Here is a 26,808-nt window from a genome sequence, read left to right as displayed (position 1 = left end):
TTCAAAGCCACCACCATCATACCTGTTACAAAGAAGCCCTCTCCATCCACTTTCAATGACTACTGCCCCGTTGCATCATGTAGTGCTTTGAAAGGCTAATCATGGCTCACATAAAACCCACTCTCCCCCCCCCAACCGTGGACCCCTACCAGTTTGCATACCGAGGTAACAGATCCACCAAGGATGCAATCTGTTCTGCTCTTCACCCGGCACTCACCAAAAGCTCCTACGTCAGAATGCTGTTCATAGACTTCAGCTCAGCATTCAACACCATCATCCCTAAGCAGCCGGTCCAGTTGATCTGCAAACTGGACCGGCTGGGGCTCAGCACTTCACTATGTAACTGGCTGCTGGACTTTCTGGAGCGAGAGGCCTCAGGTAGTACGGGTCAGCAGCAGCACATCAAGAACCACCATTCTGAGCACAGGGGCCCCCATCCACACCCCCCCCCCCCCCCCCAAGGTTGTGTGCTTAGCCTTCAGCCCTTCACGCTACTGCAGAATTGACAATAAAGTTGTCTTGACTTAACATTAGTGCATCAGTCATATACCACGTATACAAACATTAATGTTTCTGCATAATGAGTACTTTTACTTCTGATTAAGTAGTCTACATTTTGCTAATAATTTTTTCAAAATTAAGATTTTGAATGTAAAAGTTTTACCTGTAATAGAGTATTTTTACAGTGAGCTAAAGCAGTGTTTCCCAAATTGGGGGTATAGTGCCCTTACGGGTACTTTTGAGTACTGCAGGGGTATGGGAGATTATCTGAATGCATAATTTCTAAAATAATTACACTATAATAACGAATGAATTTATTCTAAAATACTAAACTAAAAATGTAGACTAGCATTAACGTGTTTTCAGTTAGTCACAAGGTTGTTGTTTGGCCTAAACAGGTGCAGCGCTGTATTGTATTACCTCTTTGTATACTTTTTTTTTTTTTTATTCTACCAAAAATGTTTTGCACTTACTTGGCAGAAAAAAATATTTCAAAAGGCAGTGCATTATTGAAAAAAGTTTTGAGAACAACTGAGCTAAAGGGTTGACTACTTCTTTCACCACTGATAGGCCCCAGACACCTGCTACACAATATCTCCCTATGTAAAGATGTTTATAAAGACGGCTTGTGTTTTCACCTTGACCTGAAATGCGATATGTTTACAGACATCATGGAACACATGTTGACAAAAAAAAAAAAAAAAAACTGGGCCATCATGTAAACAATTCTGTCAGTCCCGCTTGGCTCCTTCTCTGGAAATTTCCACCTACTGTAGATGAGAGTGCAGTACAGCGCTTACCAGCAAACATTACATGACCATGGCCCACATCAGACAGGCCACGCCCACACAGCGAACCCACTTATTTCGCCATCTCCTATTGGCTACACCGAAGGTGTGTCATTTAACCGGACGTCAGACGCTGTATATGAAAACAGGACGCACGGCACTGCCACTGCCAGTGCAAGAGTTTATAACCGGTCCTGAGCGCTTAACACCACTGAGAATTCCAAAAATATTTAAACAAAGTTTAGTTTTTCTAAGAAAAGGGCAGGGCGTAATAATCTTTTTTTTTTCCTAAAACCTCCTTTTCACCAGCTAATGAATATTAAGTAGGATTTAGGAGCAATAAGACCGGCCTCCTGCACCAACGCGGCCACATCCAGCATCCACCCGCGGAACCTCTCACAGCGCTTTCATCAGACTTTTGTTTTTTGGGAGTCGGCGACTGGGATCGGATTGGGACCGCGACGGTTCTGAGTTTTGAATAGAAAAAGAAAAATGGCTTTGAGAGGACCTCTATTCCGTCTTCTCAGAACTCAACTCGGCCACACATGCCACCAAAGCAGAGCTCAGTCTGTGGCTGTACTTGGAGCTCCGTTTTCAAAAGGACAGGTAATAAACTTTTTTTTTTTTTATCTTCTTTTCCAAATAACATCTGAAACACCGACTTAACTCCTTTCTGTTCATTTTTCTAACAGAAAAGGAGAGGCGTGGAGCACGGCCCTAAGGCCATCAGAGATGCGGGGCTCATCGACCGGCTCTCCGCTTTAGGTAGGTGAAGGGAAGGGAGGATAATAATGGAGCAGCCGGTGCCGCCGCGTTATGTAACAGTGGATGGGTGTAACATGCAGGTTCGCGTGCCAGCATTTAGACAGATTTATCGTCCGCCTTTCTTACCACAGGGAAGGCTGTAAATTAAAACACCAGACACATGTTGCCTGGGAGAGGTTAGCCTGATCCAGCACGCATGCTTTAGAGAACAAAGTGATCTCTGCTGGCTGCTTAACCCTGTTGATATACAATCCTCCTGGCTTCTTAAGATCATTTCACTGACACAATGAAGCCTATAGGGTTATTATAGTGATATCATTGTAATTAGCCTGTATAGTTTAGGATACATTGCCATTATCTTCATTTAGTAGTCCTAATAACCTACATCACAAACTTGTCTTTTTATTTTGTGTAGCCTGTAATTTCTTTTCTTTTTGCAAATGGTCCGATAGCAGAACAGGTACAATATATAGCCATCATGAAATCATAATGATGATGGGAACCCTTTTCGAAATCCGATAAGGATGAAGTAAATAATGGCGACTAGACTCATGATAAAGCGTCCCTCCGTTCCCGAGGGAACATCTACTAAAGCAGTGCCACTGCCAAGGGCAAGAATGCCATAAAGTAGTCTAGTCTAGTCTAGGCTCACACTGCATGTGAAAGAACTGACGGAGGACACCGTGTGGTAACTGTACCACCATACTGCACCGTTTGTCTTTTCTCATTCGGAAAAAACAGCCACATGTCTGCGTTAGTCATTCTTGTCCCCGGCACATTCACGGAAGGGCGCAGGAAGAGGGTAGGCTGATGTATTTCCACTCTGTCGTCACTGCAGACAGACCCCCCCACTGTAACAACACGTTTTTGTTTTTTTCGTTTCAACCGACACGCCGACAGTTTTCTGGGAGGACAAAAAAAAAAAAAAAAAAAAATGAGATGAAAGATACGTTCTTTATTTTTATGCTCAGGTCAACGGTTGCTCTGTGCTTGATATCTCACGCCACCATAACAAAGACTATTTACCAAAGAGACCGGTGATGTGATAGAGGAATGAACAGTCAAGACATGATTACAAGGACTTAGAGAGAATTATTAATACTGAAACTGTTTTGTATTGGATTTAGATCATTACAAATGCCTGTTAAAGTTAGCCCAAATTAGTTTCTAAAAAATTTAAAAACTTTAAAAAGAAAAAAAAAATAACTTTTTCACCATACACCTGAGTCTGCTGTAGGCAGCATTATCTTTCAAAATAGTATAATTATACTATAAGGAAAGGAAAAGCACCATAACCTATGAGCAGGTCACTATATGTATTTAGTTGATTTTAAAATTTTACTCATCGCTTTTAAAGATCAAAACGATTTGTATTGTTTAATATTAATGGTTATGTTTTATTGCTATTTGTATGTCTTATTTCTTCATTTTATTCTAATTTATTTATTTAATGTTATGGTTTTAATTTTAAAACCAGTCTTAAGCCATGGGTGCCTGTTGACTCCACAGAAGATTGAAATAAGGCTACCATATGTATGATAAGCCTACTATAAATACACTCATTATAGAGTATAACACAGTCTAAGTATGAATCTACTATTATTATACCACAGTTGACACAAGGTCACTGTAAACTCACTGCTGAGTTCCACAGAAGGTTGGTCCATATTAATATATAAAAAATGTACAGTAATTGGCACACAATGGATAATCTAGGTGTGTGACGGTAAGGGACAGCAGTACCTGTTCCTGTGTTGCAGCCAATTAAACAAACCCAGAGCGTTGACAGCATTTGCCGGACAATCCTAGGGTCTCTGGTCCCAGACATCTGCTCATCAGCTGTAAACATGAGATGTTGTGCAAAAGGGGTCGCCTTTTTGCACCGTTTTTTAAACCCCTTTTATGATATTGGAAATTACATTGTTTCATGTAGAGAGCTAAATCTAAGTAAGGGGTCGTTTTAGGCTGCTCTACAGTATCTAGTATACAATAAAGTCCCAGGGTCTTCCTTCTGGTGGCTTGATGCCAATTTGGCAGCAGTGAAAAGAGATACAGCTGCCGTGCCACTAGCTGACCCCAATGGAGGAAACCAAACCCTAACTGAACTAAATACCATGTCATCTTTACACTGGTGTCATGTTTGTCCAAACTGTCTCAGTAAAAAAAAAACACATGTATATAATAATAATAATAATATCACAATACATATGCATATATGTACATATATACATCAGTAATCATAGGGACTTAACTACTGCACTGTACAGTAAAGTGCATTGCAATTCAGAGTAAACAGAAGCCGAACTTGCAGTCTGTTGCTGCTTAAAACATTTCCGAATTGTCCTGCAATCGATGCTTACAGTCGCACCAAGACAAGGGCTATTCCTGTCCTGTCTACGAATGGTAATGAACCACATTGGTTCCCCTTAGATCAGCAGAGTAACACTACACTGCCATAAAGGCTCATATTGCCAGATGAACCTCCAAGATCACATCACTTGTTTACTTGCAGTCCGCGTCCGAAAAGCAAGTGGAATTCGTTTAGTCTTTAGTGCTGCGGCTATCTAGTAGGCTGCAGGGCGGAACCTGAGCTGACATGGGACACTGGACAAGTGGAAAGTGCTTCGTCACTTATGTTCCACTGGCATTGAATGAATCGGCCTCCTCAGACTGCTACTGCAGCCGCAGGTTCAACTGAAGCTGGCTGCAGTCTTCAAAGCACAAATGTTTCTTCAAAAACAGACAAACAGGGCAGTGTCTTAACAAATTCGACAGAATGTCCAAAACCAAGAGACTGCAGGCTGCTTGCATGCAACAGCCACTGTCCATCAACAGCTCCATGTCCTGGTGTAAAACTGTGAACCGTTGCTCAGTCACTGTGAACCTCACCAAAAGAGTGACTCAGCTAGATGCCTTAAAGGCAGGGTTGGCAATGTTTAAAAGCTAGCATGGTTTTGAAAGTAGCATCTCCTCGGGGCTCCGTCTTACAGTAAAGAAAAGTAAAGTAAAGACTATTTCAAACAATATATAAAAAAGTAAATAGTTAGCTACGTCCTGCTATGCCCTGCAGTACCCTGCTACGCCATGAGCTACTACAACTACTATTTCTAGTCATAGTTCCATTATCTTTATTGTGACTATTATTGCCACTGTTCATCACACCCCCAACCGGCACTGTCAGACACCGCCTACCAAGAGCCTGGGTCTGTCCTTGGTTTCTCCCTAAAAGGGAGTTTTTCCTCGCCACTGTCCCACTAAATGCATGCTCTTGGGGGAATTACTGGAATTGTTGGGTCTTCGTAAATTATAGGGTGTGATCTTGAGATAACTCTTGTTATGATTTGATACTATAAATACAATTGAATTGAATTACCAACCCTGCCGTTAAAAGCATGAAGTGCTTTAAGTGATGGCAGCGTCTTGTCTTTGTGTTCCTCAGACTACTCCGTCCACGACTTTGGCGACCTCAACTTCCACCACCTTGAGAAGGATGAACCCTACATGGATGTCAAGTTCCCTCGCACTGTGGGTGGAGCCAATAAGATGCTGTCAGGCGCAGTGAGCAGAGCTGTCGGTGCTGGGCACACCCTTGTCATGCTGGGAGGGGATCACAGGTAATTATGCAACAATACATGTACTGCTTGTGAACAGCACCTGCCCTGAAAGCATGCAGTACAACTAGTACAGTATTTAGGTGTCCAACAGCTACTGTATAGCATTTTACCCTTGCAAAGATACTCTCGTCCTCGGAATTTCGACTGATAAATAAAAACACCAGATATTTATAAGACTGTCCTTCTTTTCATAGCCTTGCTATTGGATCAGTGGGAGGCCATGCCCAGCAGTGTCCTGACCTTTGTCTCATCTGGGTTGATGCTCATGCAGATATTAACACGCCAATGACTTCTCCATCAGGAAACCTCCACGGGCAGCCTGTGGCGTTCATGCTCAAAGAGCTGCAAGACAAGGTGAGGAGAAATAGTAGGCGTCACATAACGTGTCTGTAATGTAGACAGCACCTCTTTGCAGCAGTAGAACAGTATTTTAGAAAAAGGAAATCACGGTCACTGAGGACAAATCGCTAGAACCCAACATTTTAACGTCAGAATCATATAATTTGACTTGTTTTGATGAAGGTGCAGTAAGATCAACTTCATCGGTTTCAGTGTATAACTAATAAACTTGTTATGTGCCTCGGGATTCTCATTTTACGGAAAAAACGCATGAAGTAATCGAGGAAAGCCTGTAAATGTATAACAACTGGTAGAAAGTGCAACAATGGCAACTTCCTCTTATGCAAATATGGGCGGATTATGAGATAATGGGCCCCTGTGCACAGACAGGCCCCACACCCCTCCTACATAGGAACAAGACACCCAGTACAAAAAAGATGCAAGATGTAAAAAAAATAAATAATGGATTGGATTACTTTTGACATGCTAACAATAACCTTTGTTATCACCCAATAGAGTGCAGCAGGAATGAGTCTTAAAACCCGGAAATGTCGTAGCTTTTTTTTTTGCATTTCCGGTTCCATCATCTTGAAGTCACTGGGCTCTTTGTTTAGATGCCAGACACGTGGCTAACTAACTGCAAACGTCATCACCACGAAGATGAGAAATCAGTTGGTGCATGCAACTGTGGCGTAGTTTGTAAATAGCCTAACGTTAGCTTCTGTTCTTCCGGCGATTGCATTTACGCTTCAAAATCATAAACGTGGTGTTCATTTGTGAAGGTTATCTCGCTGAACGCAGAGCTTATTTTCTGCTACGATCAAAAAAACACTGGAAAAAGCCCATTGGCTGAACTAGAGTGATGCTAACCTCCGGGTCGGCCTACAAAAATACACCATCGCTGCAACACTGGATGTTTTTTTTTCTGTCCCTACATACATATACATTCTATATTACCTTATCTGTTTTTATCGGTCTACCACAGTTGCCAGCTATCCCAGGGTTCACTTGGATGAAGCCATTCCTCTCCTCTAGGGACCTGGTGTACATCGGACTGCGGGACGTTGACCCCGGAGAGCAGTAAGCTCATACTATCATGTGTGCAATGTAAAAAAGAAAAAGAAAAATAGTTATTGACGTTTTGAATTGTGTTTGTTACAGCCAGATCCTGAAGAACCTTGGTATCCAGTACTTCACCATGAGGGATATCGACAGACTAGGCATCCAAAGGGTTATGGAAGTTACTCTTGACCATCTTCTGTCAAGGTACCTTTACGGATTATGACATTCACTTACTGATAAAGGTCCCATGACATGGTGCTTTTTAAATGCTTTTATGTAGACCTTAGTGGTCCCCTAATACTGTATCTGAAGTCTCTTTTATATAGACCTTAGAGGTCCCCTAATACTGTATCTGAAGTCTCTTTTATATAGACCTTAGTGGTCCCCTAATACTGTATCTGAAGTCTCTTTTATATAGACCTTAGTGGTCCCCTAATACTGTATCTGAAGTCTCTTTTATATAGGCCTTAGTGGTCCCCTAATACTGTATCTGAAGTCTCTTTTATATAGACCTTAGTGGTCCCCTAATACTGTATCTGAAGTCTCTTTTATATAGGCCTTAGTGGTCCCCTAATACTGTATCTGAAGTCTCTTTTATATAGACCTTAGTGGTCCCCTAATACTGTATCTGAAGTCTTTTTATATAGACCTTAGTGGTCCCCTAAAATTCAGCCTTGGTGCAGAATTACAGCCACTAGAGCCAGTCCCACAATGAGCTCTCCTTAGGATGTGCCATTTCTGTGTCTGTAGCTTTAAATGCTATTGAGGAGGAGAGAAACATAATGATTGTGTGATTATTAGGTTTAATACTCAACTTTTACTAAAAGCGGTTACGTTTATTTGATAAAAACAAATCTGTCACTTCGTCTGAGTCGAAGTGAACCTTAAATCCTCCCTTGAACTTTCTCACCTTCTTGAACAGAAAACAGCGACCGATCCACCTGAGCTTCGACATCGACGCGTTCGACCCGTCTCTGGCTCCAGCCACGGGCACGCCGGTGAACGGAGGTTTGACCTACAGGGAGGGAATCTACATCACAGAGGAAATCCACAACACAGGTACAGACGACTACAGATATGGTCGAAAAACATCCTCATAAAGAGCGCTTCAGACACCTTGAATTTTTTTTTCTGTCCTTTAAAAAGGACTTTTATTTGGTCAAGTATCCCGTATTTAACTTGTGAACGTGATTGCCGCGCAGGTCTGCTGTCAGCCATGGACCTGGTAGAAGTAAACCCAGTGCTGGGAGCCAACCGCGAAGCCGTGGAGGCCACCGCCTCTTTAGCGGTCGACGTCATCGCGTCGTCCCTGGGACAGACGAGAGAAGGCGCCCACGCCGCCATCGATGAGATTCCCTCCGCAAAGGACGACACAGAGCAGCTTTGCCTCTGAGCGCACGAAGCAAGGCTTTGAACTCTTATCAACCTCAACCCTGAGCATTCCGCAATTCTGAATACAAGACTTCTCTTTTCACGTTTCATGAAGAAAACTAAAGTCTGAAATCATTCATTTTAACCCAGAAAAGGGCTTTACAGATTTGGAGGGAGAAAAGTTCACATTATTAATGCTGAGGCAAAAAAAAAAAAAAAAAAAAAAAAGCCCTTGACAAAATCGACTGCTACACTTCCTCATTTAATTTAAGCAATAATACTAACTTACTTTGCTCCTGTTTAACACGTGAAGTGTTAAAGAGGACACAGCTGTCATATTTATTATGCATTTGGTTTTTTGAAGAAAATGAACCCGCTTCAGGAGGTATGATAAACCAAGCTCGACTCCGTTTGAATTCCACAGTATAACGTGGGCTCTTGACAACTGTTTTTGTGGCTGCGCTGGTTACTAAAAAATAGAAAGGATGTGTTTGCACTTTTGGACCACCTGTGGTTACTGTATTTTCTTTAGAGATTACTTTTGTATTTTCACTATGAACCTACCAGTACATGTATTAGAATGACTGTGTATACATATTTATTGACTTCTCAAAGTATTAATTGGTTTGAAAACTGTTAATATCCGGCTTTGATTGAAATGCTGGCAAAAAAAAAAAGAAAAGAAAAAGAAATTGCATAATTAAGCTTGAACTGATCTAATCTTTGACTTGATGTGGTCACTAACCGACTATTGTCCTGGTAACAAAGAGTTTATATTTTGGTCTTCCATAAATGTGATTACATTTTTCGTCCATGTGTACAGGTGTCTTATTTCCTCCATAGTATCATAACCTAGTAGGTATATAACTAAACACAAAGTACACCAAGGCTGATGGGAATGCAATTAGTTCTGCAAATATATGGTCATAACCCAAAGAGTTTAACAAATTACATTGGTAGATGGTCGTGCTAGATGATGAAAAAAAAAATAAATAAATAAAATCAGACCATCACCAAAGTTAATACAATTCATCTTTAAGGGATGCCAATGCATCAAATGACCCATTTCACTAAAAACCACAAATATGAACCTCTTGGTGACACTAGCATAGAAATAAGAGGATCACGTACGTATGTCATTACGATTCATCATCTGGGGACAATGAATTATTATTATTATAGCAATCCATTCAATAGCTGCTGAGATATTTCAGCCTGGACCCAAGTGGTGGACCAACCGACCCTGCTATCTGTAGAGCCATGGTGCTAGCATGGCCGAAACATGATTCAGGTGCATGAAGGAAATAATGGCCAATGTATGGACTAATATAAATTGTTATTAGTACTGCTGCATCATATTAACATTAATGATTACCGTAGTTGCATGAAAATACATACATCATTTGCATGCGGTTATTCAACCATGGTATTTACTGTTGATACTTCTGTAGTAACAGCAACCACAAAAAAGATGTGCTTATTGGTTACGTTTTTTTTATGGAAAAGTGAACACAATATTTCAGACAAAAGCAATAACAACAAAAATCACATACTTCCTTTACCACAAGCCTTACTCTCTGCTTGATCCACACAAGCAGGTCACCAAACAGCTTTTTGTACTTGATATCACACCAGGAAGGCATGGTAACTATGCGGAAGAAAAACATTTTGGCAGATGTGCCACTTCTAAAAAAAAAAAAAAAAAAAAAAAAAAAAAAAAAAAGCACTAAAAATAACTTTATCACCTATTATTTGAGATGTAATTCCATAGTAACAGATGCTGTTTACCAAGCACTAACCTGGCCTGGGGCTTTAGTCTAACATTTTTGGTGACGTCGCTCCTCAGCGGATGTTTTTCTAACTTTGGCCTGTCTGGCTGCTGTCCCTGGAAATATTAGATACAATGCAAGCTGAGGTTAAAGATTAACTTTAATGCGGTGTAGACGGTCAAATAGGGAATACTGAAGCCTAACAGGGAAGTGTATTATACAGTGATTAGACAACATTTAAAAGAACATCGCTTGTATTAAGAGTTTGCATCCATTTTTCATTTACATTTCTGACTGACAAATTTGGCCTTACTGTAGGTCTCAGTAAATGAGGTCATTACATCCATATAGATACTGGGTATGAATCAAAAATAGATTCTACTGGTGCCATTTCATCAAATATTGTTTAGTATTAAAAAAAAAAAGATAATGGCACAATACAATTGTATTTAGAACCAATACTGAGAATTTATCAACCTCCCAGAACTGTTGCACCAATCAGTAACATTTCACAAGTACAGTCACCGGAGAATCTACACGTGGGAGTAAGTTGATCGTACTCAGGCATGAATAAATCCTAGGTCATCTCTGGGGTCTGTTGCAATCAGCACAGGTCCAGAAAGTCATCGTGCAGGCAGGGCATCACTGGCATTAACAGTCTGATTAAGCAGTGCAAATCTCAGGTCAAAGTTTTGGGCGTGGAGTTTCTGTAAGTGTGGTCCATTAACAGGTTCAACATCATTCCTGCCAAATGAACTCCACCGGCGCTTAGACAGTATCCCATCTCAGTAAAAGGTTCACTTTAAGACGGACTCATCTCGTTGTCCTTATGTGCACTCATAGAAAAAGTTGGCTGCATACAGCAGAGGAGCATTATTGCTACTGGATAGTCAGTGGAGACAGACGTAGAGATTCTGGGTACGCCAGATGTTAAGACTGTTTTCGGAAGAACTTTAGATAAACCACGGCACCTAGAATGGCCAACTCCATTAAAATGATGACACCTAACAGCAACTTGTTCGTCATGAGCCTACAAGAAAAAAAGAAAAGAAAGTCAACAATATGCAGAGGCCATTGTTCCTCTTTTTTAAGATTATATTTTGGGCATTTTAGGCCTTTATTGACAGGACAGCTGAAGAAATGAAAGGGGAGAGAGAGGAGGGGAATGACATGCAGCAAAGCGCTGCAGGGCGGAGTCGAACCTGGGAACGCTGGGTCGAGGAGTAAATTAGATATATTTGGGCACCCGCTCTACCAACTGAGCTATCCGGGTACCCCCTCAAACATATTTTAATGAAATCTAAACTTAATGATTAAAAGATTAGTCGAAAGACAGAAAAGTAACCACCAGCTGTTTTGATAATTGATTAATAATTTTGGACGGCAAACATTTGCTGTTTCCATCTTCTCAGATGTGAGGACTCAATGCTTTTCTCTCCCCCCCCATTTATGATCGTAAAGTGAATATCTTTGGGTTTTGGAGTGGTGGTTGAATTAAACAAGACATTTGAAGACAAAATTATACTAGGCATTTACTGTATGACTTTATTCTGACATTTAAAGAAAATATATAATATTTTTAATAATATAAAATAATCATTGGTAGCAGACCTGATCACCAGTTTATTTTTCAGAAATGCATTAATCAGCGTACACAGGAGTACGATACAGTACTTCTGTCATACTATAAGAGCTACAGAGACAACAGGACCTCACATTCAATGAAAGGCAAACAAAAGAACAGAAAGTAAATCAAACTCAAGAAAGATATTTAGCATTCAATCATTTCGGATCGATAAAAAAAAACTAAACAAGATAATTTAAATGTAAAGCCTCTTCAGGGGTAGCACTTACCGCCGTGACATGGCACGGAGAATTTTTCTACTTCGACTGAGGTTCTCTCCAGTATTCACCAACTACAAAATACATAAAAAGACATGATAGGTTTAACAAAATAATGGTCTGACCAACAACAAATTGTCTTTTTCCTACTACCAATATTGAAGTAAAAAAAAATAAAAAATCTAATAGAAATCAAATTGACCCAAATCAGAGCTGTGCCACCTGTTTTTGCCCCTAAACTAAGTATAAATCATGGCCTCCTGTCAAACATTCTATCAAATATAAGAAACAGAATCAAGTGACTTATATATTTAAAAGGTCCCATGACATGGTGCTCTTTGGATGCTTTTATATAGACCTTAGTGGTCCCCTAATACTGTATCTGAAGTCTCTTTTATATAGACCTTAGTGGTCCCCTAATACTGTATCTGAAGTCTCTTTTATATAGACCTTAGTGGTCCCCTAATACTGTATCTGAAGTCTCTTTTATATAGGCCTTAGTGGTCCCCTAATACTGTATCTGAAGTCTCTTTTATATAGACCTTAGTGGTCCCCTAATACTGTATCTGAAATCTCTTTTATATAGACTTTAGTGGTCCCCTAATACTGTATCTGAAGTCTCTTTTATATAGACCTTAGTGGTCCCCTAATACTGTATCTGAAGTCTCTTTTATATAGACCTTAGTGGTCCCCTAATACTGTATCTGAAGTCTCTTTTATATAGACCTTAGTGGTCCCCTAATACTGTATCTGAAGTCTCTTTTATATAGACCTTAGTGGTCCCCTAATACTGTATCTGAAGTCTCTTTTATATAGACCTTAGTGGTCCCCTAATACTGTATCTGAAGTCTCTTTTATATAGACCTTCGTGGTCCCCTAATACTGTATCTGGGGCAAGGTGCCACTTTGCTCGTTTGAAAGCCATGATGTCTCTCTCTCTCTCTCTCTAATGGGTGGGCCAAATTCTCTGGGCGGGCAAAGCAGAGAAAGGGGAGGTAACCTTGCTCCTTATGACTTCATAAGGAGAAGATTCCAGATCGGCCCATCTGAGCTTTCATTTTCTCAAAGGCAGAGCAGGATACCCAGGGCTCGGTTTACACCTATCACCATTTCTAGCCACTGGGGGACCATAGGCAGGCTGGGGGAACGCATATTAATGTTAAAAAACCTCATAAAGTGACATTTTCATGCCACGGGACCTTTAACATAGAGTATCTACCCTCAACGCATTAACACTAATTACTATCTCATCCCATACACTAACATAATTACAATAAACTGCTCACTCGGTTTCTGGTGCGGTCCAACTGTTCCCTCTGCTCTCCTAGCTCCTCGATGATATCTGTGCCAATCTGATCCGTCTCGGCGGCAATGCGCTGACTTCGTTCAATGCTCTGGGAGGCATTGTTCAAAGCGTCTGTGCCCTGGAGTAGCAAAGCTCTCTGGGACTGCTGGTGTGTCTGCATAGGTGGGCACAAATGACAGAGGCAGCCAGGGTACATTTTACCGGTTGTGACAGAAGAGCAAAGAAAAATCATTTACAGGACAAAAACATTTGTTATCCTAAAAATTCCCTTTTTATCCATTTTAAAAAAAATACATTCCAGAGGTTATTTGGCAGAAACATTCCATCTTACATTTTGTCCTCAAACTTCTACATGATTAATTTATTGATTTCCTGCATTCTTCCAGCAAAAAGACATGTAAGCTTCTTGATTTCAATCTGTGAGACTTTGAGCCAAACTGAAATGTTCTACTGATATTTAAGATAGCTGAAATATTTCCAGTCTTCACATTTTCCTTGTAACTGTGCTCAAACACCATACTCAAAATCACTTAAAATGATGATGTGATCATGACTTAAAAATTAGTCGCTGACATAAGAAAATACTCGTAAGAGTCCCCAGCCACACACTCACACTCTGTTGGTTTTGTGATGAATAGATGGCATGACTTCCTTCCACTGTCTGGGAAGAAGAACTAAAGCCAGGAGCAGAGTTTTTCATGTCCCTCTGCAGCTTGCTCAGATCCCTACGGTACATCCGCAGCTTTGTACTCATTGCATTTCTGTAAGAGGAAGGGGCAGCACGTAGCTCTTCTTCCATTCCTTGTAACTGGAGACCGATAAGAAAAAAGTGGCATGTTAAGGGTTTATGAACACATTGCATATCATAACAATTACTGGATTAGGTTATGCTTTTTAATCCCCTGATACCAATGGCAAAATGGAACCAGTGAGAGCTGGTTTCAATACCAGTGGTGGAAAGAGCTTTACTCAGAAGTCAGAAGGTACAATTTGTAGGTAACTTCACTTGAATATTTACATGTTATGCTACTTTATACGTCTACTCCACTACATTTCACAAGAAACACATTGTAATTTTGACTCTACTACATTATTGTGTAGCTATTGTCTGTATTTACTTTGCAGAAGGAGGTTTAACATACACCACTGGTCAAAAGTTTGGGGTCACAAATTTCCATTCCACTTCATTATAGACACAATACCAGCTGATCTGAGCGGGTGGCTGATCTGTAATGCAATATCTACATTGCCCATTATCAGCAACCATTCATCCAATGTTCCAAACGCCCATTCTGTTTACTAATCTGATATCATTTTAAAAGGCTAACTGAGAAAACATTGGGGAACCCTTCTGCAGTTATGTAAGCACATAATGTAATCTGAAAACTGCTGCCCTGGTTAAAAAAAACAATGCAACTGATCTTAGCCGGTATTCTGTCTGGAATGGAGTAGAATAGACATTTCTAAGTGACCCCAAACGTTTGACCGGTAGTGTATATAAAATATATTTTCTTCCTGTAAAATGTTCTAGGAGCAGTGTGTAACCGGAGTCAAATTCCTTGTACGGTTATGTGTAGGCTACATAACGTTATACTTCGCCGAAAAAACTACTTAAACCGTTTAATTTTTACTATGGCTTAGCTTTTAAACAAGTGAGTAAAAGCAGGCTTGTTTTACACGAGGCTGTTTACTTCGATAATGGTAAAGAATTAAGAATAGCTGTTCTTAAAGTGCGTAGCTAGTTAGCTAGCACATTACACTTCCAAAACATAGACAGGTGCTCACCACTTCCTCAGCCTCCCCCTGCCTCTCATCGAAGGTCCTCACCAACCTCTTCCTCTCCTCTGTAGATACAACACAAGTTCCAGTTTCACAGCCCAGAAAACATATTGTGATGAGTTTGTTACACAGTTAGCTATGACATTAGCTAGCTGGTAAAACAACAACATGAACCGTTTACCTCCGTGGCTTTTCAGAGCGGTGTCTGGCATTAGCTTGAGCTCCTCGTACAGTGATTTATAGATTTCTTGCAACTTCTCGAATTCCTCCGACGACATTTTGCATTGACTGTAGCCAGCTGCCTTTACTTGAAGAACTAATTCGCCTTTGTTGTAAAAAACAACAAAAACGCTAGTTATAGTCACAACTGTAAGTTATTTATCTACTTAGTTTTGCTTTGACGATAATAGGATCCCCGGGACTTCCGCATGATGGACCTCGTGATCCAGTGCCTAAAGCTCCAGAACAAAAATCAAACCATGTTTCGGTATTCTTATTCTTTGACCCAAAAAATTAAACAGGCTCAATAATTACATTCCTATAGCAATACAACTTACGAAGATGATGCCACATTTTGGTGAAAACCATTTAAAAAAAACTCGATGACATTTGTATTCAGGCACAAAGCAGACAGCTTTCACCGCGCATTCTGGGAAATGAAGTTCAAATAACTACTACTACTTCTTACTACCTCAAAACACTTTTTGACAATTGTACAACCACATTGTGCCTTAATTGTTTGTATTACTATTGTACAACTATTAATAATATTAAAAATAAAATAAAAAAACTCTACTTCTTACTAAAACATGTATGGGTGTGCTCATTTTTAGATAGATAATGTTCAAGTTTTTGTGTTTTTTATTTAATTTTAAGCAGAAACTTGATTTTCTTTAGTCTGTAAACTTATTTTTACATTTAACTATTTACATACATTTTTTTTGCTAATTGTAGCCTTGCTTTCTTTTTTCTTGTGTTTATTCTTCTTGATAGTATAATGAATAGTTATTGTTCTTAAAATCATGTGTATCATTAGGTCAAAAAAGGTTCATGGAGAGTAAAAGTTATTAGAAAAATGAAAATGTACTTGTATTAATCAGTCTCATAAGGTAATCAGATTCCCTAATTATATTTATATTATACAATAAACTCATTCAAATTATTCTACAATTTACCTTTTTAAACCAACCGGTAAATAAAAACACGGGTGCAATTGTATGTGTAATGTAAAAACAATATAAAGATGTGCGGTAGCCTACCTTCAGTTCTTCTTTTGCCAGGATGTAAAAACTACAATCCCATAATTCCGTTCGCGGTGTAGCTTTCACCCCTGCTTCGCTCTTCTACACCCCTCTGTGCTTTGACATCAGCTGTTCTGCCCACAGAACGGTGGCATTCTGCTGGAAGAGACAGAAAAGCGCGCATCCGTGGTACGATGGTGCTTTTAATAATTGTCGCGGGCCTCGGAGTGGTGACGTTACTGGTGATTTTATTTGCACCACATATAAGGTAAGCAGCAAATCACGCAGCCATTCATTTTCATAGAAATCCAGTGTTTTAGCACATCACGGATAGGTCGTTACTTGGTTGACAGGGCATTGCATTACACTGATGTAACTATTACGATGAGGTTCATTTACATTATATAGAATACTGTCCGCCCACTGAACCCAACTGATCGTCATTTTAAAGGCTTTTTTCTCCCTCCCATCACCTATTATTTCACACGACGCTGACTGATATTTAGGCAGTAAAATCAATGAAACAGAATGATGGAGCTGTGGGAGTTTTTTTTTTTGCACAGTCTTCCATCTGAGCTGCTCGGGCCTATCAGGAGGCTGAGCGTAGGAGGAGTTCTATTTGTATGCATTTCTCCAACAGAGCTATTGGTTATGGGGCGGCCCTGCACAGTGGCGTGGGTCGTACGACTTCAGTACTGTTCATTATCCAAGTTTCTCTATGAATAATTAAGCCAGGCTGTCCATATGTCTAATCCTAACAAGGACATCACTTATACTGACTGCAAAAGGGGCTACTTGTCATGCAAATTGAGCTGTCCGCTGTAGTTCAGTGGCTCTTGTATTAATCAGTGGCCATTGTGTATTAACAGAAAATATGCAGCAGGAGGAGTGTGCATGTCCCCAGCTAGACTGGATGGGAAGACAGTGCTCATCACTGGGGCCAACACAGGGATCGGGAAGGAGACTGCCCAGGACCTGGCAACGCGAGGTGACTTTTTAGTTTTACGCACAGCACAGTGACTGATAGCACCTCTTTACACCCTAATCTAATCCCTAATTACTACCCTTGAGTACAAGAGGAAAAACAGTAGTCTCTGTAGGGTTGTGCACAAGAATGAAATCAGTACGTGTTAAAAGTATTTTATTTCCCAATATCATAATATATATATTACGACATGGGAAATGCATACAAAATGTCAATCAAACAGATGTTCAGAGCAGTGATCAGACAGAACTCTCAACAGGTGTAATACAACAAAAACGTTAGCAAATTGTTTTTAATCTGAAATTACAATTTGCTCCAAATAACTTATTTGTGCAACAGAATTTCAGAAAATGATGTCATGACCACATCTTCACAATACAATGAATGCTAAATAATAAAAAAAAAAAAATCATTGCCCAGTCCTAATCTTTTGGCTCTAGGCCGTTTGACATGTTACAGTAGGAAAAGCAGAGGTGTAAATGATAACGATGAATGCTGCCTGAATTCCCATTGAGCTGCTGCAGTTTCAGGGTCCTGATATTGAGCCTGCTGGCTCACAGTCACAACTTACTGGGACACTTGAATAATAACAGAGACAACGTTTATGTTATTAGTAACACCTTTCAAAATGTCTAGGTTATATTTGTGTTCTTGTTACTCTGCCCGTTAGAGCAGACCCTTTTGGTTGGCTACGTTGTTGGTGACCTACTACAGGACTTGTAATCTTTTTGCCTTCATTTTGGTTTAAACAACCTGCTAAGATGTATGATATGAACTGTAATTTAATTCTTTTTTTTGTTATGTTTTTAAACCTCAGTACAAATATCAGACTTAATAGTCTGTGGTTGATGTTGCCATGTTGTAACAGTAATTCTTCGCTTCAGGGGCGGGAGAAAGAAAGAAAAGAAAATCGTATGTATCTTGATTCTTTTCCGACGATTTTTAAAATTGATTATGTTGTCTAGAATCAATATTTATTTTTAGCAACGATTCACATAAATATTCACTGTTTATACGGTACCGCTGACAGCGACTACATCATGTACGTCTTTACAAATGAAAAATGTCAGACTGACTGACCTGTGATGTGCATTCTTTTTAGAAAACAATTTGTTTTTAGAAATGTCTCATGATATATTGTCTCTAGAAGTGTATTATTCTACTTTTGCTTTTGTTAAAAGAAGGAAAAGAAATTCGCAATACTCAATACTATCGAATAGCAATACTTCTAGAATCACAACAAATGAAAATCGCGATACAAATCGATCGGGAAAAGAATCAAAATCCGGACAAAAGCATATTGTCCCAGCCCTACTTTGCTTGAGGAGTGATGTGGGTTAACTTTGACAAATACTAGGGGCGGCCTCTAGCTCACCCAGTGAGAGCGTGCGCCCCATGTAGGCGGAGTCCTTTGCAGCGGCCCGGGTTCGAGTCCGACTTGCGGCCCTTCGCTGCGTGTCATCCCCAATTTCTCTCCCACCTTTCCTGTCTATCCGCTGTCACTATCTAATAAAAAGGGGGGGAAAAAAATGCCACAAAAACTTTGACAAATACTATCCTACATCACTGAGAAACAAGCCTGAACCAGAGACCTCCTTCAGTAAATTGCTTCACACACCAAAAGCCAACAGAAGCACCCCCTATCTTCTCTTTTATAAATTAATACAGGTTCTTTTTTGTTCATAGTTTAGCGGCTGCTTGTTTGTCACGTGACAGGGGCTCGGGTGATCATGGCCTGCCGAGATGTGGACAAAGGAGAGGAGGCTGCGGCCAGCATACGAGCTGCGTATCCTGAAGCAAAAGTGGAGGTCCACGAGCTGGACCTGGCAGACACCTGTTCTATAAGAGCCTTTGCACAGAAATTCCTGAGAGGTAAACGCAGAGTCGCGATCTAACGGCAGACTGTTGTTTAACAGGTATCACAGCTGCTACACTTCTTTTTTTTATTTTCATTTTTTTCCCCGCTTCTTCAGAGGTCAACCAACTTCACATCCTCATCAACAACGCCGGGGTGATGATGTGCCCCTACACAAAAACTATTGACGGCTTTGAGATGCACATCGGAGTCAATCACCTGGGTGAGACCGCGCTGACATTTACTCCCATCTATTTATAAATTCAACTGTAAACAGGAATGCAAACATGACGGAGAAACTGATGGATTCGTCTGTTGGATTATCATTTTTCAGGCACAGTTAATCAGCCTAGTCAAGCTTAATTGACTGATGTTAAGGCTCCTAATATTTTATTTCACTCTAAATACAAGGACATAAACGCTAGTAATTCCAGTGTAGTTTTAGATACAAATTCCATAAGCATAATTCAGGGTGTAATTTTTACTGAATCTGCTTTTGGATCATGACAGTTATTTAGTGGCAATTAAAATGTGGTTAAGTATAACATTGAATGATAACATTAGGACAGGAATCCATTGCTATGAACAAGTTCCTTTATATTTTTGTAATAGTTTAATCCGGTTGTTTTTCACTCACATCTGTCAGTACTTACTGTATCCAACTGTCAATTTATATGGGAAATGTTAACAATTGTAGCTATAAAATGCAAGATAAAATGAAGTTGAAGTAGGTTTACACTTTATTAATTCTTGGTTAACAGTAGGGCTGGGCGATATGGAGAAAATCAAATATCACGATATTATTGACCAAATACCTCGATCGCGATACCGCAACGATATTGTAGGGTTGATTATTGGTGCTTATTTATCTTTTCACAATTAGATTTTAGGAAAATAATCATCAACAATGTGAATATTATGACTAAGTGGTTAAAGGCAAATAATAGAACAGTTACATCAGTCTGGTAAGTTGAGAAAATGACATCACTTTACTGTAATGCAGCCTTTAAAACCAGGAAAAGACCTAATGACCTCAGCATCACAAGAATTAGAGGAGAGTGACTAGGCAAGTTTGTTTTGATTTCCTCGAGACCGCAGAGGGTGGGGGGTGGGAGAGGGTGTTTGTTCTGTATGTTCAAAAATATAAAAATGATAAAAAGTTGATAAAAAAAAAGACAACAATTATGCCACATTACGATATCCAAAATCGGAGATGATATCTAGTCTCATATCACGATATCGATATAACATCGATATGTTGACAGGATCTGAATTTGTTTTGTGTGTTCAGCCCTGACTGTTTGTGTCTCTTACTTCTGGCAGGGCACTTCCTGTTGACGTCGCTGCTGATCGGGCTGCTGAAGCGCAGCGCGCCGGCCCGGATCGTGGTGGTCTCGTCTCTGGCTCACAACTTCGGCTGGATTCGTTTCCATGACCTCCACAGCCAGGGAAGCTACAACAGTGGACTGGCGTACTGCCAGAGTAAACTGGCCAACGTGCTCTTTGCCAGAGAGTTTGCGCGTAGACTCAAAGGTAAACAAACACACAACGCACGGTAGAATGGACCGATAATGGACGGCTCTGGCAAACAGAGTTGTAAAAGAGAGCTGATTACGGATTAGAACAACTGGCCTGAACCAGCCTTTGTGCTTTTGTTATGTTGGCGTTTTTAAAACCATGTAGTGCACAAAAGTTCATAAAATGTAATAGCGTAAAAGTAAATGAATGGCTCTGCTCTAAAATGTGACACCCATTATATTTGACCAATATAAAAAAAAAAAAAAAAAAAAAAAAAAACACAGATGGCGTACCATCGTTTGGATTTTAACGATTCTGATTCCAATTCCGATTCTTCCTTTCGATTCCGGTTCTTATCGATTCTCGATTCCGATTCTTTGAGGGGTGGAGTTGAAACGGGTCACATGCCTACTTTCTCAAATAAGAGGAAAGTTTTTTTGGTTTGCAGTTTTACAGCTTTTTCAACGTAAAATAAAGCCAGACTAGAGCGCCGCTTACTGTGCTACATGGCTGCAACACAACAAGCACCTGGCTGCTACGGAAACCCAAACTTGCGCATGTTAAATTGGGAAGTGATGAAACCAAATCCTCCAAACGATTCCAAAACGATTCCAATACAGAATTTTTGAAACGATTCCGATTAGGAATCGGTTCTCGATGCCCAACCCTAATAAAATGTATTATTTGTCACATACAATCTTACAGTACAATGTAGTGAAATTCAATCACTGCATTTAACCCATCCTGAGCATTAGGAACAGTGGGCAGCAGCATACAGCGTCCTGGGAGTGGCCAGAGGAGCCTGGGATCGAACCGACAATCTTGTGGTTGAGGGCTGAACTACTCTACCTCTGAGTCACAGCCACCCAAAACGGTGTTGCATTGGCCGGGAATCGAACCCAGCCCGATACAACCGTGTCATTATATATATTTCAGTATATCAGCTTTTGTTTAAGGTATTTACTTAACTAAAGATTAAAAAATAAAAATACTAATAAATACCTATTTATCTTTAATAATGCATCACAGACATTGCCCCAACTGGGATTTGAACCTGCGTCCAGATAATAATTATTAAATATGCAGGGGAAAAAAAACTCAGCTTGTTCAGCACCTTGGACAGCGTTAATAATGCTGCAACTTCATTGGCTGTCACTGGCTTCCAACTATACGCAACTGGCCCCCGCGTAGCAAGCCAGAATTCTACCACTGAACCACCAATGCTCACTAAGTTGTTGAGGGTTTGGCTAGCCCACACAGCATTCTGGGATAGGAGAAAAACATGCTCTGGTTTACTGGCATTTCTTTAAACCAATCACAAGCCCCGGACACAATGACAGCGCCTCTGCAAAATAGCCTCAGGAAGGAATATGTTTTGGTGGAACAGGTGTAGTGTAGTCGTGCAACAGAAAACTCAGATTGGACAGATACAGTAGTCTAGCTAGCTGTCTGGATTTACCCTGCAGAGATCTGAGGAGCAGTTAACCATAGTCCTCAGAAATCCACCGGAGGTTAGAACGCCAACACAAAGAAAGCAGAAGGACATCCGGCCTAAAAAGAGGCACATCTGGCAGAATTTCCGGCGGCACCTTAACAATCCCGTAAGTGGAACGTTGTCGATATATAGACTAATGCTTACTCAGCTCTTGTTGTCCTCACAGGTACCAATGTGACCGTGAACTCGGTCCACCCGGGGACGGTGAACTCTGACCTGACCAGACACTCGACTCTCATGACGATATTTTTCACCGTCTTCTCCACGTTCCTAAAAACCCCGCGGGAAGGAGCACAGACCAGCATCTACTGTGCTGTGGCAGAGGAACTGCACTCCATCTCTGGGAAACACTTCAGGTAGGGTTTGGTTCCCTTCAAAGAACTGGGCATCGGAAATGGGTTCTGGATGCAAGTCTGCCCATTTGTTATTCTCTTAGGGAATTATTAAAAGGGGGTGAGCTCGACATTCAGAACATTAATATAGCAGTCAACAACTATTTTCACAAAGCTCATATGTCATTTTATGTAAAGATATAGTCGAGAAATGGCATCCTGAGGAGAGAATGAAGTCCCACTCCCTCGGTGTGTGTTGTAATTGGAGAATTTCTGTTCTTTGCGAGTGCATGTTGGTGCATGTGAGGGCCTTGTGCGTCAGTGTCCCAGTTTTTTTGAATATCGAGTACAATTCCTTTAACCGTTTAACTGTTAAAACTTTGCCATCTTTAATGACATCAATAGCTCCAACGTAGTTTTGCCATTAGGCAGTTTGTCCTTTTTAATGTTATTTTATCATGTACTGGTGTCGCCAAGTGACGAACAAAATGACAAAACCTAAACACAAGGCATTTCCATTCATTATCATAAAAACACAGAAAATGCATGATGTCGGAACATAATTATGAATTAAATAAGGCAAATTGAAGAAGAAAAAAAAAAGGCTTCAACAGCCATACTTTTGCCTTTTACATTATTTATGATTCGTTTGTCATTTTGTTCCATCTAGAGCAGGGGTCAGCAACCTTTTTAATATGAAGTGCCTTTTTAAAATGTTCTTGTTAATCAGTGGGCCATATCAGCATTAAGCCTGCCATCGTCTACCGAGCCCTCTCTGGCAGTGATTTTTTTTTCCCCCTTCATGTAACATTCTGTGAAGAAGGCAACAAGTTCTAGCCAATCAGAGGCAGAGTAGGGCGGGTTTTTGCATAATGCAGACAGGGAAGGGGTCAATCAAACTACCGCAGATACTAGTCTGTGCTCCTGCCAATGGCTGTAAAAGAGATCATTTGGTCTCTTGTACACGTATTGCTAGCGTGCCATTGGTTGAGCTACCGCGTGGCTAAGGTTGCTGACCCTTGATCTAGAAGTTAAAGGAGCAGTGTGTAGGATTTAGTGGCATCTAGCGGTGAGGTTATAGATTGCAACCCACTGAATACCCCTCCCTTTTCCAAGCATGTATTAGAACGTACGGTGGCCTTCAGGGGACAAAAAAAACAAACAAAAAAAAACAAACACAAAAGGCCCTCTTAAGAGGTGGTGTTGGGTTTGTCCGTTCTAGGCTACTGATTGCTGTCGAACAACTTGGCTGCTCCCGATATGATATCATCATCATCATCATCATCATCATCATCATCATCAATCTTTATTAGTTCTCAGGTCCAATTGAGGATAAGCCCTCATTTTCAATTTAGCATACATTACAGAAAATAAATAAACAATAACACAATATACAAACTAAAAATTGTAAAAGTCAATGACGAGATATACGAGCTGTAGATAAGAAGGGAAACATTTGAATGTGGAGTAGAAAGAAAGACAAGTTCCTTGTGTCTTCCCGGGTTTGACCTTCCAGATAAAAAAACCCTGATAAAATACTTTGATACTAAACTTTATTATCATGCTCAACGGCAAAGAGAAACAGTGGTGGAATGTAACTAAGTACATTGACTCAAGTACTGTACTTAAGTATAAATTTGAGTTACTCGTACTTCACTTGAGTCTTTTCTTTCCATGCCAGCTTCTACTTCTACTCGGCTACATCTCAGAGAGAAATATTGTACTTTTTACTCCACTACATTCATCTGACAGCTTTAGTTACTTTACAAATTAGGATTTTTGCACACAAACACATGTAGTTTATAAAATACTATGTTTTATTATAAATTAAACTATCCAACAATATAAACGGCCTACAAGTCCAGCTGAAATGATTAGACCATTAAACACTTAGTTGATTGACAGAACTGTTTGGATCGTTTTCTGAAATGTGAGGATTTTTCTGCATTGACTTCTTTTACTTTTAATACTACTTTTAAGTACATTTTCCTGATAATACTTGCACACTTTTCCCTAAAGGTCCAGTGTGTAACGTGTTTATTTGTTCATTATCAAAATCTGTGTTGCCCGTTCACAAACTTGTCCTTTTGAATATTTACCACCACCATCAATTCCAAGTATTCCTTTTGGCTTGAAATTTTACATTTACATTTGCATGAACTGGGGAAGACGCTCCATATTCATACGCCATCTTGAAATACGTTAGTCGGTAAGGGACATACAGGACATACTGCTCCGCCTTTCGAGATTTTCCCTGTCACATGATAAACTCACAGGTGCTGCTAATGTTGCTAATGGGTATTGCAGCTTCCCGGGCCCCGGCAAGTTTGAAGAAGGAAACATGGAGGACCACATGTATTCAAAATCCAAATTTCTTCTTCTTCTTTGCCCAGAAAAAGAAAAGGGATACTGAAAAGAGCAAGAGACCAGCTTTTTGAAGCGTGAAGGCTACCGTAGCTGTAATACGTACTTTGAACTGTGTGGCGCGAGAGAGTTGATTGCGATATATGACCTTAACGCTAGATTGGGAGAAATTCCTACACATTGGACCTTTTAAGTAACATTTTCAATGCAGGACTTTTTGTAACAGAGTATTTTTACAGTGTGGTATTAGTACTTTTACTAAGTAACTAACTTACTCAGTAAACCATCGCAATACTTCTTCCACCACCGAAGAGAAATGAGATCACTGCAACCGGAGGGATAACTCCCACTCAGCATCATTAGCCCTTATGTAATAATCTTTTATTAAATTTCCCTCTCCTTTCATTTCAGTGACTGCGCCCCCGCCTTCGTAGCCCCACAGGGACGAAATGAGGAGACCGCGAGGAGACTGTGGGACGTCAGCTGTGAGCTTCTTGGTATCGAGTGGGACTGATTCAACTTTTAACCACCATCTATCTCAGTTCTCAGAGTCCTTAAGCTTTCTTTTATCATTCATTTCATTATGGTTTTCATGTTCTGTACTTTGAGCGTTTCTTACCTAGTAAGCAGTCAGGTAATACTGTAAGAGGTACTATAATGTGAAGTTGCTTTTTTGTGTAATAATGCAGTAATTACATCATAATAACTTGAGTATTTTGGGTGCTCCACAACAGCTCCTCAAACCAAAACCACTCAACTGTATTATCATGTAACCACAAATAACTTTTTGAGTCTATATTTTTGTGACACAATGTAAATACAGTGTAGGCAAAAAAGCAACTTGATGTATTGTAATGCTGTAGGATACTGTGAAGGGTTAAGCCAGGGTAAATGACCAGCATCTTTATCAAATAGTTTTTTATTATTATTATTTCTCCAGAATTTGCAGCTTAATTGCTTGACTTTTGTGCCAGCGTTTCTAAACAATTGCAGGGGTTCTTACAGTGTTTCCATCTTGATGAAAAATTAGTAAAAACTAAGCTCAGCGTCAGTCTGAGCCACGATTACCGCTTGAATTGCATAAATGTATTTTGTGATAATTGTAGTCAATGTAGGTTATAAGAACGTTTTTTCTATTTTAACCAAATCAGACTCAGAATCATGTCGTTGCATTATCTGCAGAGAACTTTTTGCATTGCCAGAAACGGCACATTCCTGGAAGAACTAGAGTTTTACATTCATAAGGATCTCCCCAGTCATGTTTCCTTCTCAGCATTCACATGCAAGGTTGCCAAGAGTTTACATTCTGTGTTTTATACCAGTGAAACATGCCTTTTACTACACTTACATTCATGTTAAGAGTTGAATGTTTACATTTGATGTAAATAAACGGAGATATTACTATAAGGGTGCTTGAATCAATCCTTTGAAATTCTAGTTTGGGATCAACAAAATCAAGAGAAGTGAGAGCTGGATTAGTACACACCTATAGAGAAATGGTTAGTCTAAAAGCCATGAAATGTTGGATAACGCATTGCCAGACCTTCCTCCACAGCGCTGCAGAGGAAGGTGACAGACATCCGGCACGCAAGCAATCCCGGAAGTGGAACGTCGTCCATATAGACTAATCAGAGTGTGCAAAGGACAAGTTCAACATTTGGTGGAATTGTGCTTCTTTACTTTCTTGCCGAGAGTTAGAATATTGATACCACTCTCATGTCTAATGCTACGTTTACACGTGGCCGGCTATTTTCATAAATGGACATTTCACCCTCTCCGTTTTCAAAAAGCTGAAGAGCTTTCCTATCAAAATAAAGGCCGAAAATGACTGTAAATCAAAGTCATTTAAAAATCGCGAACAGGGGTGAATCTAGATCGCGAT

General features: G+C 40.1%; 3 protein-coding genes across 3 annotated transcripts; 2 read left to right on the top strand and 1 right to left on the bottom strand.

Moving 5' to 3' along the window:
* The first annotated feature begins 1,457 nt into the window (after positions 1–1,457).
* arg2 (arginase 2) lies at positions 1,458–9,248 on the top strand. Its single transcript, XM_028566548.1, has 8 exons — positions 1,458–1,895; positions 1,982–2,054; positions 5,494–5,668; positions 5,863–6,022; positions 6,993–7,087; positions 7,169–7,273; positions 7,992–8,128; positions 8,272–9,248. Exons 1-8 carry the CDS (start codon positions 1,782–1,784, stop codon positions 8,460–8,462), a joined length of 1,050 nt encoding a protein of 349 aa, XP_028422349.1. The 5' UTR covers positions 1,458–1,781; the 3' UTR covers positions 8,463–9,248.
* Positions 9,249–9,916: 668 nt separating this feature from the next.
* vti1b (vesicle transport through interaction with t-SNAREs 1B) lies at positions 9,917–15,720 on the bottom strand. Its single transcript, XM_028565988.1, has 6 exons — positions 15,318–15,720; positions 15,143–15,201; positions 13,971–14,165; positions 13,338–13,511; positions 12,064–12,125; positions 9,917–11,239 (listed from the first exon to the last, which is right to left on the bottom strand). The coding sequence occupies exons 1-6, from the start codon at positions 15,412–15,414 to the stop codon at positions 11,140–11,142; spliced, it is 687 nt and encodes a 228-aa protein (XP_028421789.1). The 5' UTR covers positions 15,415–15,720; the 3' UTR covers positions 9,917–11,139.
* Positions 15,721–16,420: 700 nt separating this feature from the next.
* rdh12 (retinol dehydrogenase 12) lies at positions 16,421–26,334 on the top strand. Its single transcript, XM_028565735.1, has 7 exons — positions 16,421–16,645; positions 17,247–17,365; positions 19,079–19,234; positions 19,336–19,440; positions 20,541–20,750; positions 22,397–22,586; positions 25,338–26,334. Exons 1-7 carry the CDS (start codon positions 16,572–16,574, stop codon positions 25,438–25,440), a joined length of 957 nt encoding a protein of 318 aa, XP_028421536.1. The 5' UTR covers positions 16,421–16,571; the 3' UTR covers positions 25,441–26,334.
* The last annotated feature ends 474 nt before the right edge of the window (positions 26,335–26,808 follow it).

Source organism: Perca flavescens, chromosome 20, assembly GCF_004354835.1.
Source record: "Perca flavescens isolate YP-PL-M2 chromosome 20, PFLA_1.0, whole genome shotgun sequence".
NCBI lineage: Eukaryota > Metazoa > Chordata > Actinopteri > Perciformes > Percidae > Perca > Perca flavescens.
This window is presented reverse-complemented; position numbering and strand designations above follow the sequence as displayed.